A 14,003-nucleotide genomic window follows, 5' to 3' on the forward strand; every position below is an offset into this window, starting at 1 on the left:
CCGGCTTTTTTTTTTTTTTTTTTTTTTTTTTTTTTTAAGAGACATGGCCTTGCTATGTTGCCCAGGTTGGTCTCGAACACCTTGGATCAAGCGATCCTCCCGCCTCAGCCTCACAAGTAGCTGGGACTACAGTCGCGTGCCACCACGCCTGGCTTTATTAATTTTACAGGTTATAAAGCTGAGACTCAGAGAGGTTAGGTAACTTGTCCAAGGTCACACAGCTAGTAAGTGGCAAAGCTAAAAATGGGACCCACGCTCTTAACCGTCGCCCACAGCCCGTAACACCGACAGCCCTAGTAAGGCTGGATTCCAATCACGCGTGATTTCAGCGTCTCACTGGCTCTCTTTGAGCCTCAGTATTTCTGTTCGTACAATGGGGGCGAGGGATCCGACCGTTAGCCCCTGCTTGCTTGTGCGGAGTCATGAATGCAGCTCCAGGCTCCGTAGCGGTTTCCATGACAACCCGGCCAGCCACCATCCCTAAACCGAGTGGCTTCCGTCACGTCCGGCCTGTTTACTTCCGGGTCCCAGCTCCAGACGCGACGATGGCTCGTTAGGCTCCAAACTGCCGTTCCGCCGCTTTCGTCCTCGTTCTTTGGCCTTCCGCTTTGTTCTCGGCCTCTGGCTTGTAGTCTCCGTCGGCCGCGGGCATCGACCGCTTCCCGGAGCCAGCGCGCAGCCGTGGTCCACCCTCTCTTCGGACCCGCCTCCTGGCGACTTCACTTCCGGGCCGAGTGTTTCCGGGTCGCTGCTGGCCCGCGGGTACTGGTCTCAGTACCCCTGCAGCCGGCCGGAGCGGCTAGAGCCCAGTGGGGCCCGGCTCCGGCGGCAGCCGCGCCTCCCGCTTGCTTCCCTCGGCCGGGCAGCCCTTGGCGGCAGTGTCAGGGTGAGTGACGGGCGGCCGCGAGCGGAAACTGTCTCCGGGGCTTCCCCAGGTGGAGGGGGCGCCAGACAGCGGCAGGGCTCGGCTGGCCCGTGAGCGGGGTCCCCTCACGGCAGGCAGGACTACAGGTGGGCCCTTTGTTTCGGCGCTCCCGGGACCCCCAGCCTATCCTCAGGATCCCCATTCTCCTGGGAGCTGCCTTGTAAGCTCCTGGAACCCACCGAGGGTGGCTCAGGGCCGCTCAAGAGGAGCACCCTCTCTTCGGCGACTGGCCAAACAGAAGGACACCCCGATTTCGCCACGAGGCGGTTACTGCGCAGGGGTTCCCAGTTCAGACTCTGGCGGCACGCCTGGGTTTGTACTCACTGTGTGACCTTGGATAAGTCACTTCATCTTAAGAGCCTCAGTTGCCTGTTTAAGTGTGATTGAACCTGGTTGCTAGGGCTGGAGTAGAGATGGAATGAGATCATGCAGGGCCCCTGGCATACAGCAGGCGTCCAGTAAGTGATAGTTCCTGTTACTTCATTCAATTCACGAACCCGTGGTGAGGGCCAGAATTTGAGACTGGGCTGTTTTTCACAACTGACGTGGCCCCCCGAGGCTGTAGGAATGACCGAGCTGGGACTTAGCAGCCGCCAGCTTCTGTCCCTTGCAGGGAGGGAAACAGCTTCCTTCAGAGGCAGCTGCCACTAGGGAAGCTTCTTTCGGCACCGCTGAGGTTATTTTCAGAGGTTTGGAAGGACTCTGTGTGAATTTCTTTGGAATCTAGTAGGAGTGTGGGGACCTTCTGGTGTTTCACAGCCCGTGGAAGGTGCCTTGGATGTGTCTCGGAGCCTCTTGCTTGGAACGAGTGCATTGGTGTGGGTGGGGAGGTGGAGGGGGTTGAACTGACTTCCTCGTCTGCTGTTTGGAGGCTGATGGAGCTAGACCAGGGATGTGTAAACCTGTGGACAGGGGCAGTGCACAGACCAAAATAGCTCTGCCTGTGCAGAGAGGGGGCGCCTTCAAATACTGCTTGGGGAACATTTCTGCTTGAATGGGCCAGCTGAGGTAAAGCCAAGCGAATGCTTTGTTACTCGGAATCACTTCACTTCCATGCAGTGGGAGTCTAAACAGATACAGCTTTCCTCTTAGATGTTTAGAAAATAACTAAATAAGCCACTGCCTCCCTGACTGCAATATCTCTCTTTCCATTGACTTGCTTTTCAAGAGGGTGCCTAGATTGTGGGTTCAGGAGGTGCTGACTGGAGCTGTTGACTCTGGGCACCTGCCTGCCTCTATGTTCAGGATATTCACAGTGCTGTTTTTTTGTCTTTTGGGTTTTTTTTTTTTTTTCTCCCACCAGACTGGCACGGCTTGGCGTTCCAATCCTTGGGTTGCTTGGAGAAATTAACAGCTTCTGTCGTTGGGCTGTCTCGGTCTCCTGTAACCACGATGTTTTTGCAGAGAGCGTATTTTGTTGTTCTTGCAGAGTGCTGGGAATGAATTGCTGGCTCTGTGCTCAGAAAAAACACCAGCTATGACCAGCTACAAGGCATCTTGTATTCTCAGAAAATGTTTTCAGCAGGGATGATGTCAGCTGCTTCATCACTGGCCGATGTCTCCGGCCAGCCTCTTTCCTCGGCCCTTGAGCTTACATCATATAGAGATTAGCTCTCCTAGCCTCATTCGGTGTGGGAAGATGGGAATTTTGCTACTACAGGAATTTTTGTAACTCAACTCTGCTCGCGCAGCCATAAGGCATTCTAACTTAGCCAAACACTTTCGAGTAGAGCTGTCCAGCAGATGCAGCAGGATGGCTTTGCAAGAGTCAGAGTTTTGGCATTAGACCTAGGTTCAGAGCTCAGAGCCACTTCTTCCTAGCCTTATGACTTAGGGTAAGTGAGTTGGCCTCTCCGAGCCTCAGTTTCCTCTTTAACCTTGGATCTATCCTATGGATTTCATTGTTTTTCATAGAGCAGTTAGCAGAGAGCTGCCACACAGTAATCCCTTGGTAAATGGTACTGATGTAACAATAAATGAGTGAGATAAATTGGAGAAAGCCCCAGGCATCAGGGCCTGCCAACAAGAGTTCAGATTCCAGCTCTGATCCTTTCAAACTCTGTTGGACAGGTTGTTTTAATGGGAGAGCCTGTTTTCCTTATAGAGTTGTGAGGATTAAATGGGATGATGTAGGTAAAGTGGGAAGCCCAATACTTAGCACATAGTAGGACCTCAGTAATTGTTAGTCTCTTTCTTTCCTTTCCTTACTGACTGAGACAGAATCTTGCTCTGTCACCCAGGCTGGAGTGCAGTGGTGCCATCATAGCTCACTGCAGCCTCAAACTCCTGGGCTCAGTGGATCCCCCCACCTCAGACTCCCAAGTAGCTAAGACTATAGGTGCATGTCACCACACCCACCTAATAATAATAATAATAATAATTATTATTATTATTGTAGAGATGGAGTCTATGTTGTCCAGGCATGTCTTGCCCTTAATTATCTTTTAGCTTTTACTTTCTTCCGCCTTTTCCCTCACCTACCCAGGTTGTTTGGAGATTTGTTTTAGATATTTTGGACTTCCTGTCCTTGTTGTTCAGATTTTGAACATCAGCTGGGCTGTTTGGATCCCTTTGCTTTATTTATTGTTTTTCAGCAACAAACAAGGGTGTGGACTGTGGTGCGATTATAGAGCAGCATACGCTGAGCCGAGCTTGCGACTGGCTGACTTTGTAAAAAATCAGTCTCTTTGAGTTCAAGGCTGACTTCCTTGGAAAAAAATTACAGCAGTATTCAGAAACTTAATGTCTCTGTGTTTGAATGGTTCTCAGGCTACCAGAAAACAAGCCCTGGGGCCAGAGGCGTGATTGCAGCTTCTCTAAGTCAAGAATGGTAAATGCATGTGTGACTATCCTCTCCAGTGTTGCAAAATACATTTCTTTATGTAGAGATGGAGTTTTTGCTCTGTTGTCCAGGCTGGAGTGCAATGGCACGATCTCAGGTCACTTCAGCCTCTCCTCCCGGGTTCATGCCATTCTCCTGCCTCAGCTTCCTCAGTAGCTGGGATTACAGGCGTTCGCCACCACGCCCAGCTAATTTTTGTATTTTTAGTAGAGACGGGGTTTTGCTATGTTGCCTAGGCTGGTCTCAAAATCCCGACTTCAGGCGATCCACCCATCTTGGCCTCCCAGAGTGCTAGGATTACAGGCATGAGCCACCGCACCTGGCCTACATTTTTATTTTTTAAGAGAATATACACTTTAAATTGTTTATTTTTTTATGGACAGAACAGTATGAACATAGAGCACATACATACTTTGATACTAGGTGGTATGCTCTTCCAGCTAGATTTGCAGGCAGGATGTGTCTCCTTCATTGCTGTCCTCTACTTTCCTCACCCATCCCCATTCCCCCACTGGGTCCAGCTCAGGCAGAAGGTGGGGGCTGCAGAAATGCTTGTTGGACATGGGAATCGTGGGGTGGTGAGAGGAATACAGGTTCCAAGTCAGAATGCCAGGCTTGGATTATTGGGTCCATCTGCTGCTAACCTTGAGCTACTTGTTGTACCTCATGCCGTCTTTCTGAGCCTGTTTCTTTGCTCTCCAGCTGATCTCCCAGGATTCTTGGGAGGTACCAATGAGAAACTAAAGTGGTGGCATCATGAATGCTGACATCCTTTACAGCATCCATGCATCTATTTCTCTTTTTTACTTTCTCTCTCTCTGTTTTTTTTTTTTTTTTTTTTTTTTTTTTTTTTTTTTTTTTAGAGATGGAGTCTCGCTCTGTTACCCAGGCTGGCTGGAGTGCAGTGGGGCAATCTCGGCTCACTGCAACCTCTGCCTCCTGGGTTCTAGCAATTCTCCTGCTTCAGCCTCCCGAGTAGCTGTGATTACAGGTGCATGCTGCCATGCCCGGCTAATTTTTAAAAAAAATTTTAGTAGAGACGGAGTTTCACCATGTTGCCCAGGCTGGTCTCGCAATCCACCTGCCTCGGCCTCCCAAAGTGCTGAGATTACAGGCATGAGCCACCATGCCCGGCTGCAGCATCCATTTCACCTACTTTATCAGGCACAGGCAGGCTCTGTGTTAGGCATCGTGGTGAACAACACAGACATGGTCCTTGCCTTTATGGAGCTTACCAGGAGCTTACCAGCTTGCCAGCTTACCAGGGAGGGTGGGGGGTGGACAAAGAGAGGAAGCTAGTAAATGAATAAAGTTGATAGTTTCAGATTGTGGTTATCGTAGGAGAATGTGACAATACGGAACTGGGAAGGTGAAATAGGGTGGTACCTCTAGGGGCTGATGTTTGAACTGAGGCCTGAATGATGAGAATCTTCATGAGGCATAATTTTATCCTAAGTGCATTTTGTTTTCTTTTGTAAAGACAGGGTATTGCTATGTTGCCCAGGCTGGTCTCAAACTCCTGGCCTCGAGCAATCCTCCTGCATTGGCCTTCCAAATTTCAGGGATTACAGGCGTGAGCCCCCGCGCCTGGCCCCTAAGTGGATGTGTTTGCCTCCTGTGCTCCTCAGCCTTGTTTGTCGCTGTAGCACTGGGCTCCCTCAGCAGTGCAGTGTGTTGGAGACAGTGGCCTCTCTGTGTCCCTAGTTTTGCTACACATCCTACCTCTCACCCCACCATTAATACCCCCAGGAGTCTCCTCCTGGGTACAAAAACCATGGAGGAGCCAGACTAGTGGCTCATGGAGATGAGGATGATTTTGTTGACCTCATGATAGTTGCCAGGCTCGTAGGACCTTCCTGGCTGAACACAGGTCTGCTAAAGGAGCCCCCCACACGCCAGGCCCAGTCCTGCTGCAACTTCTCTCAGTCCCTTGCCATCTCCCACACTCAGCAGACATTTATGAAGCACACAGCTCACCTTACTGAGCAAGATGGTCACAGTCCTGTACCCACGGAGCTTCTGGGCAGGAGTGGCAGAACCAGAGCATGTGAAAATGCACATCTACCACCCAGTCAGTGGTATCTGCCCCACTCAGAGAAGGCCTGGCCGCTTAGGGCTACAGCAGCGGCCATCGAGGACTTCCTGGAGCCGGCTCTCTGAGCAGCTTCGTATCCCGTCATGCTTAATCCTCTTGCCAGCTCTGGACAGAGGCGCTATTATTAACCCCTTGTTTCAGATGAGAAAACCGCCACCCAGGGAGGTGGAGCAATTTGCCCGAGTAACCTGGAGAAGCAGCCCTGGCCTCGCTCGCAGGTACCTGGCCTTGGACCCCATGTCCATGACCCTGCGCGTGTTGTCTCCTTGGCCCTGGCAGTGTCCCTCCATTAATCTGGATTCGCTCCCAGCATTGTGGTGACAAGAATATTGCTGGATCTGTGCCTGTTCTACTAACAAGTGGCTAAGCAGATGACAAGATTGTATAAAGCCTGTGTCCCAGCTCAGAACATTCTATCCTCTCCCAACAGGGGGCTGCAAAGCGCTCTTGTGATAAAGGGGATGCAGGCTGTCAAAGGCTGGTAACAGCATTCCAGGGGCTGGCAGCCACTGTGGCCTCTTTTGAAAATTGTAAAGAAGACCATATCCCTCTCCCCTTGCTATAAACTCTTCAGTGGCTTCACGTGGCTCTTTGTATAAAATATCAAATTCTGAATGTGCTCTTGCAGCCTTGGGGCTGAGGGTCCCGCTGGTGCTGGCAGCTGCCTCTCCTCACGCCCCTGCCCTCGTGGCCTCGGCCTCACTGGCTGCAGTTCTGTTCCTGTGCCAGGCTTCCTGCCTCAGGAAAGCAGGGTGTGGTGGGTAAGGGCATGGACTTTAGAGCCAGATTGCCTGGGTTCTGAGCTCAGCTCCTCTGCCTCTTAAGAGTTCTGTAACCTTGGGCAGTTTCTTTTTCTTAAAAATTTTTTTGTATTTTTGTAGAGATATGGTTTTACCATGTTTCCCAGGCTGGTCTCGAGATCCTGGACTCAAGCCATCCTTCCCTCTCAGCCTCCCAAAGTTCAGGAATTACAGGTGTGAGCTGCCGTGCCTGGCCTACCTTGAGCAGTTTCTAATGTCTGTGTCTCAGTTTGCACATGGGTCCACTGGGGCTAACTGTAGCGCCTCTCTCCTAGGATTGTTTAAGAAGAGAAAGTGAGGCTGGGTGTGGGGGCTCACGCCTGTAATCCTGGCACTTTGGGAGGCCGAGGCCAGTTGATTACTTGAGGTCAGGAGTTTGAGACCAGCCTGACCAAATGGTGAAACCCCGTCTTGACAAAAATACAAAACTTAGCCAGGCGTGTTGGTGGGTGCCTGTAATCCCAGCCACTTGTGGGGCTGATGCAGGAGAATCGCTTGAACCCGGGAGGCGGAGGTTGCAGTGAGCCTAGGTCACACCACTGCACTCCAGCCTGGGCAACAGAGCAAGACTCCATCTCAAAAAAAAAAAAAGGCGAGTTAGTGTGTGCGAAGCTCGTCACGTGTCTGGAGCATCTGGTAGTGTTAGCTCAGGGCCTTCCTCTGCTGCAGCTCCTTCCCTGGCCTCTTGACCTGGCAAACTCCTCATCCTTCAGGTCTGTTGCTGTCTCAAGAGGGCTTTCCTAAACTCCCCCTTCCCCAGTGAAACCAGGACAGGAGCCCTTTCTGTACTCACCCACACTTCTCTTTCAGGAATATTAATCGTATTTTTCATTTGCGGGCACAACAAAGTCAAGGTCCGTCTCTCTCTGGCCTCTGTGGTACCCCTGCTTGTAGGACCTGCTCTGTAACGTGCTGCTGGGGCCCGGGGTAGCCTAGGCCAGTTCTGCTGTTCATTTTGCCTCAGCGGCCTGAAGCCGAAGCGCGGACCGTTTCGAGGAATGACATGCTTCTTGTTCCTCTCCTTCCAGAGCACTCCGCTGGTCCAGGCGGCAACATGTCCCTGCTTTTAGCGATGTCCCTGCCTCTAATCCAGAAGCCATGGAGGAGATAAGGTAGCCCCCCTCGATCGGATGGGGAAGCCCAGTTCAATGGATACAAAATTCAAGGATGACTTATTTCGGAAGTATGTGCAGTTCCATGAGGGCAAAGTGGATACCACCACCAGCAGGCAGCGGCCTGGCGGCGATGAGTGTCTGCGGGTGGCAGCATCGACCCTGCTCAGCCTGCACAAGGTGGATCCCTTTTATCGATTCCGGCTGATCCAGTTCTATGAGGTGGTGGAGAGCTCCCTGCGCTCGCTCAGCTCCTCCAGCCTGCGGGCTCTGCACGGTGCCTTCAGCATGCTGGAGACAGTGGGCATCAACCTCTTCCTCTACCCGTGGAAGAAGGAATTCAGGAGCATCAAGGTGAGGTCCTGGAGCAGCCTCCATACAGGCCCTCCTCCTCTCTTCCTGCCCCTGGCAGTCCGTCCTGAGAGGCTATGCCAGTCTGAGTCCATCCGTCCTCTGCTCTCAGATCCTTCTGGGCTCCACACCTTCCCCTTCTCTCCAGCATCACCTCTGAACTGTTTCTGGCCTGGCTGCCACACCTTAAGCAGAGAGACTGGGAAGGCAGGGGCAGCCAGGTTATACAGGGTCTTGTAGCCCAGGGCAAGGCTTGGATTTGTTCAGAGTAGGCGGGAAAGGAGGCAGTGTGGGATCTGGCTTGCATCTGAAGAGGGTCATTCTGGCTGTGGTATGGGAAGTGGGCTGTAGAGGGGTGGGGAGAGCAGTTAGGAAGCTTCTCAGCGGTCCCAGCGAGCTGAGGGGTGTTCTGGACTAAGTGGTAATAGTAGGGGAGGAGGGGGAATTGAGAGAGGGATCCTGAATCAGACCACGCACAGGAGAGCTGTCACCTAGCCAGGCTTCTTCATTCTGCCGTGGGAGGAGCAGTAATCGAGAGAGGGGATGGCACGGGAGAGCTGTCACCTAGCCAGCCCCTTCAGTCTGCCGTGTTACTCAGCCCATCATGGAAATGCCAGAGAGGAAGGTTCTGATTGTCACCGCTCTGCCTATAATCCGGCCCCTTTATTCACCCAGGCTCCCTCTTCATATGGAGCCGAGTCTTTGCGCCCCACTAGGAAGCGAGAGGTTTTGCTCCCTGTGTTTAAGAAAGGAGCTGCTGCTGGTGGCTCACGCCTGTAATCGCAGCACTTTGAGAGGCCAAGGCGGGTGAATCATGAGGTCAGGAGTTGGAGACCAGCGTGACCAACATGGTGAAACCCCGTCTCTACTAAAAATACAAAAATTAGCTGGGTGTGGTGGCGGGTACCTGTAATCCCAGCTACTCAGGAGGCTGAGGCAGGAGAATTGCTTGAAGCCGGGAGGTGGAGCTTGCAGTGAGCCAAGATTGAGCCACTGCACTCCCGCCTGGGCGACAGAGTGAGACTCCGTCTCAAAAAAAAAAAAAAAAAGGAGCTGCTGGGTCATTTCCTTGCACAACTCCTGAGTGCTTAGTAAGTCCCAGCCCTGCCTCCTCTGCCTCCCGCAGGGTAAGGCTGTCAGGATCCTTCCCTGCCCTGCCCTTTCCCCGCCGCCCCACTTCAGAGCTGGGTATCCTTTGCTTTGACATAGTGTGTCTTGTGTCTCTGAGAGAAAACCCCACCTCTCTTTTCTACTCCCTTCCTTCTAGACCTACACGGGCCCTTTTGTTTATTATGTCAAGTCGACATTACTGGAAGAGGACATCCGAGCCATCCTGAGCTGCATGGGCTACGCACCTGAGCTGGGCACTGCATACAAGCTCAGAGAGCTCGTAGAGACCCTCCAGGTGAAGATGGTCTCCTTCGAGCTCTTTCTGGCCAAAGTTGAGTGTGAGCAGATGCTGGAAATCCACTCACAAGTGAAGGACAAGGGCTACTCCGAGCTGGACATCGTGAGCGAGCGTAAGAGCAGTGCGGAGGACGTGCGCGGCTGCTCAGACGCCCTACGGCGGCGGGCAGAGGGCCGGGAGCACCTGACGGCCTCCATGTCACGAGTGGCACTCCAGAAGTCAGCCAGTGAGCGGGCGGCCAAGGACTACTACAAGCCCCGCGTGACCAAGCCCTCGAGGTCGGTGGATGCCTATGACAGCTACTGGGAGAGCCGGAAGCCACCACTGAAGGCCTCATTGAGTCTTCGGAAGGAGCCTGTGGCAGCGGATGTGGGGGATGACCTCAAGGACGAGATCATCCGCCCGTCCCCTTTACTGCTGACCATGGCCAGCTCTCCCCACGGCAGCCCAGATGCCCTTCCACCTGCTTCCCCCAGCAACGGCCCTGGCCTGCTGCGCGGTACCTACTTCTCCACTCAGGATGACGTGGATCTGTACACAGACTCCGAACCCAGGGCCACCTACCGTCGGCAGGATGCTCTGCGGCCGGATGTGTGGCTGGTCAGAAACGACGCCCACCCCCTCTACCACAAGCGCTCGCCCCCTGCCAAAGAGTCCGCCCTCTCCAAGTGCCAAAGCTGTGGGCTGTCCTGCAGCTCCTCCCTCTGCCAGCGCTGTGACAGCCTGCTCACCTGTCCTCCAGCTTCCAAGCCCAGCGTCTTCCCCAGCAAGGCCTCCACTCATGACAGCCTGGCCCACGGGGCATCTCTGCGGGAGAAGTACCCAGGCCAGACTCAGGGCCTCGACCGCCTCCCGCACCTTCACTCCAAATCGAAGCCCTCCTCCACGCCCACTTCCCGCTGTGGCTTCTGCAACCGCCCAGGTGCCACCAACACCTGCACCCAGTGTTCAAAAGTCTCATGTGACGCCTGCCTCAGCGCTTACCATTACGACCCCTGCTACAAAAAGAGTGAGCTGCACAAGTTCATGCCCAACAAGCAGCTGAACTACAAGTCCACCCAGCTCTCCCATCTCGTGTACAGATAGACCGGCCTCGCCCCTTCCAGCTCCAAGGGCTACATCACCAACCTTTCGGGTTTCACGGTGAAGAAGTACTCATGCATTGATCTCAGAGGCGGAGGCCTGCACTTGACCATGTAGGTGGCAGAGATCGTGGGCTGACTGTGTCCACGTGGGAGTTCACTTAGCGACTCAGATGTTTCAACCAATGGCTGCTTTGTTGTCTGACAAGGGAGAAGGTGGCACTTCCGTTCAGATTCATTTTGCTGATCTCTCCACTCCCTGTTCAGTTGGTTCTTTTTTTTGGGTTTGGTTTGGTTTTATTGTTTTGTTTTTCCTTTAAAGAGGATTTCTATCTCTGGGACCCTCACCGCACCTACCCCTCCCATTACAAAGCCGACTTGGACTGGGAAGGGCCCTTCAGGCCACCAGACATCCACCTGGAGCGGCGAGCTAGAGGCCTGTTGGCTTGTGAAATGAGCCCTCCTGCCACACGGGGCCTCTCCCAAAGGCTCATCCCTTGGCCGCCCCCTTGCCAAACGCAAGGATCCCCAGCTGGACTTCCCACCCCTGGCTTTCCCACCTCTCCAGGTGTCAAAGGTGAAGCAAGTCCAGTATTAGCTGAATGTCATTTTGTACACCACAGCTCAGTCAGCCCATGGCCTTCGTGAACTTTGCTCCAACACACTGATGTGGGGGCTTCCCACAGCAGGACTGACTTCCCCCCTTTTCTGTTGTTTGCACATGCCCCTCTTACTGTACTACCAATAGATATTTTTGAGATTTATTTTTAAATAAATATTCAACTTGCTGTGTGTTTCAACGTGGTTAAAAAAATGAATTATGTAGCTATTTATTAAATGCCCTGGGTTCTTTAGTCTTCCAAGGGAGGGCCTCGCGCCCATTCATATTGTATCCTCCACTCACTACGGCCCAAGGGGAGAGGAGAGTTTGGGGTAGGGAGGAACAGACACGAAGCCTCCTTCTCTTGAGCTGGTGGAGAGTCACTGTCTTCCCTGCAGTAACTAGCTATACACCTACCTCCAGTGTGCACTTAGGGGGTGAGTGCGGGTGTCGAGGTCTGTGTGCCCGCAGACTGCTAACCTAGTGACAATTCAGGGACCTCACCTGTCGGACCTATAGCTTGCTGAGCAGGAACCTCACACTTCACACTTCTTGAGTCTCGTTTCAGAAGGAAAATCATTTGGGATTCCTACTGCCCCTCCATCTCAGTCCTCTTCTCTTCACCAGTTTCCAGGACTCATCTGCAACATTTGCGATCTTTTTGCACTAAAAGTGGGCAGGAGTCGGCATGTGCCCATCAGACAGACGGCTCCTCAGATGCTCAGCTAAGCCTAAGCGCTTCCAAGCCTGAAGGCCCCTTCAGCTCCTCATGTGAATTACCAGCCCCCGGAGTTTCCTCGTGGGGGTACAAGAGCAGGAGTGGGGCAAGAGATTGGAAATAAAGCCCCTTCCTTGTGAACTAACATATTTTAGCCATAACTGTTTGTGATGTACACAATGTTAAGGGATTTATATGCAGTGGGTTTTTCTGGGAGAAAGTTATTCAGCTCTTGAGCAAGTTTAAGTCTGGCTGAATCCTGAGGCCACTGTGAATTTGCTGATGTTCTTCCAACTCAGTTGAGTGATTTTAAGGTTTTCCAAATCTTCTATGGCTCTTTTTTTTAATATATACATATATATATATCTCTCTCTCTGGTAGATCACATGTAGATGTACAGTGTGTATGTTAAGCTGAATTTCAACCAACTTTATTACTAAGACCAGCCTAGCGGGGTATTCATCTTTGATGTTCTTCCTTTTCACCTTTCAGAATCGGCACTGGCTGGCCCGCTCCTGAGAGCCCTAGTTTTCTAGTTTTCCATTTCCAGATTGCGTCAGCATTACAGTAACTAACTCTTTTTAACCAACCGTGATGCCACGTAACTTACTCAGTGGACGAAAGCAGGAGTGACTAACACATCGTAGGAGGGAAAGTCCAGTGTACCTGTCATCACGGACGCACTGTGGTCACAGACTGGAATAGGAGATACTACAGCCCTGCTCCCTGCTGTGCATCTTACTGGATGAGGTTGCCGTGACTGAGGTAGTTAAATACATGCTAATTTAAAAATGCAGGTGTTTTGCATTTGATTTCTACCAAGAGTTGAAATGTTGAGAGATGATTAAAAATAATAAAGTGTCTTCCATTGTTAAATGAAGTGTTTGGGGTCTTATGTCCTCTGTCCCCGCTTCTTTGAAGTTTGGTTACTTGGGAGTTTATTTTTCCTCAAGTGGTATTTAGTTTTTTAATGACAAGACTTAAATTTTCTCTTCCATGAAACTGACAAATAGCATTTGAGTGCTATACTGTGAGCCTGGCACTTTTTATTTTTTAAATTTTTTGTAAAAAATGTTTTGATTTTTTTTTTTCTTTTTTTTTTTTGAGACGGAATCTCGCTCTGTCACCCAGGCTGGAGCACAGTGGCGCAATGTCGGCTCACTGCAAGCTCCACCTCTTGGGTTCACGCCATTCTCCTGCCTCAGCCTCCCGAGTAGCTGGGACTACAGGCACCTGCCACCACGCCCGGCTAATTTTTTGTTATTTTTAGTAGAGACGGACAGGGTTTCACCATGTTAGCTAGGATGGTCTCCATCTCCTGACCTCGTGATCTGCCCGCCTCTGCCTCCTAAAGTGCTGGGATTACAGGTGTGATCCACTGTGCCTGGCCTAGTTTTTTTTTTTTTTTTAATTTAAGACAGGGTCTTGCTCTGTTACTTCCCAGTCTGGAGTGCAGTTGTGTGATCATGGCTAGCTGTAGCCTGGACCTCTTGGACTTGAGTGATCTTCCCACCTCAGCCTCCCAAGTAGCTACAGGTGCGCACCACTACATCTGGCTAATTTTAATTTTTTGTGGAGGTGGGGTCTCACTATCTTGCCCAGGCTGGTCTCAATCTCCTAGGCTCAAGTGATCCTTTCACCAGGCATTTGTATCCTGAGACTATGTGCATGATCTTGTTTGCTAGCTTCAGTCATCCTGTTAAATAGGCACTGTTACGATCTCCATCTTGCATATGGGGAAATGGCGGTACAGAGTTCAGATGTTTTCCAAGGAGGGGACTGCATCATCCAGGAGAAATGCTTGTTAGTAGAGACAAAGAAGCATTAATAACATTGGAAGATGTATTTATTTATTTATTTACTTTGAGACAGAGTCTCGCTCTGTTGCCCAGGCTGGAGTGCTATGGCGCAATCTCGGCTCGCTGCAATCTCTGCCTCCTGGGTTCAAGCAGTTCTCCTGCCTCAGCCTCCTAAGTAGCTGGGATTACAGGCATGTGCCACCACGCCCAGCTAATTTTTGTATTTTTAGTAGATGGGGTTTCACCATGTTGATCAGGCTGGTCTCAAAC

At 51.6% G+C, this 14,003-nt stretch overlaps 1 protein-coding gene across 1 annotated transcript; it reads left to right on the forward strand.

The window, feature by feature from the left end:
* Positions 1–517: 517 nt before the first annotated feature.
* SPATA2 (spermatogenesis associated 2) lies at positions 518–12,810 on the forward strand. Its single transcript, XM_050807469.1, has 3 exons — positions 518–886; positions 7,691–8,128; positions 9,393–12,810. Exons 2-3 carry the CDS (start codon positions 7,793–7,795, stop codon positions 10,617–10,619), a joined length of 1,563 nt encoding a protein of 520 aa, XP_050663426.1. The 5' UTR covers positions 518–886; positions 7,691–7,792; the 3' UTR covers positions 10,620–12,810.
* The last annotated feature ends 1,193 nt before the right edge of the window (positions 12,811–14,003 follow it).

The sequence above is a fragment of the Macaca thibetana genome, chromosome 10, assembly GCF_024542745.1.
Source record: "Macaca thibetana thibetana isolate TM-01 chromosome 10, ASM2454274v1, whole genome shotgun sequence".
Lineage (NCBI taxonomy): Eukaryota > Metazoa > Chordata > Mammalia > Primates > Cercopithecidae > Macaca > Macaca thibetana.

Coding starts and splice junctions, on each gene's coding strand:
- SPATA2 (XM_050807469.1), top strand. CDS start 7,793: ATGGGGAAGCCCAGTTCAATGGATACAAAATTCAAGGATGACTTATTT. Junction 8,129..9,392: donor AGGAATTCAGGAGCATCAAG/GTGAGGTCCTGG, acceptor CCTTCCTTCTAG/ACCTACACGGGCCCTTTTGT.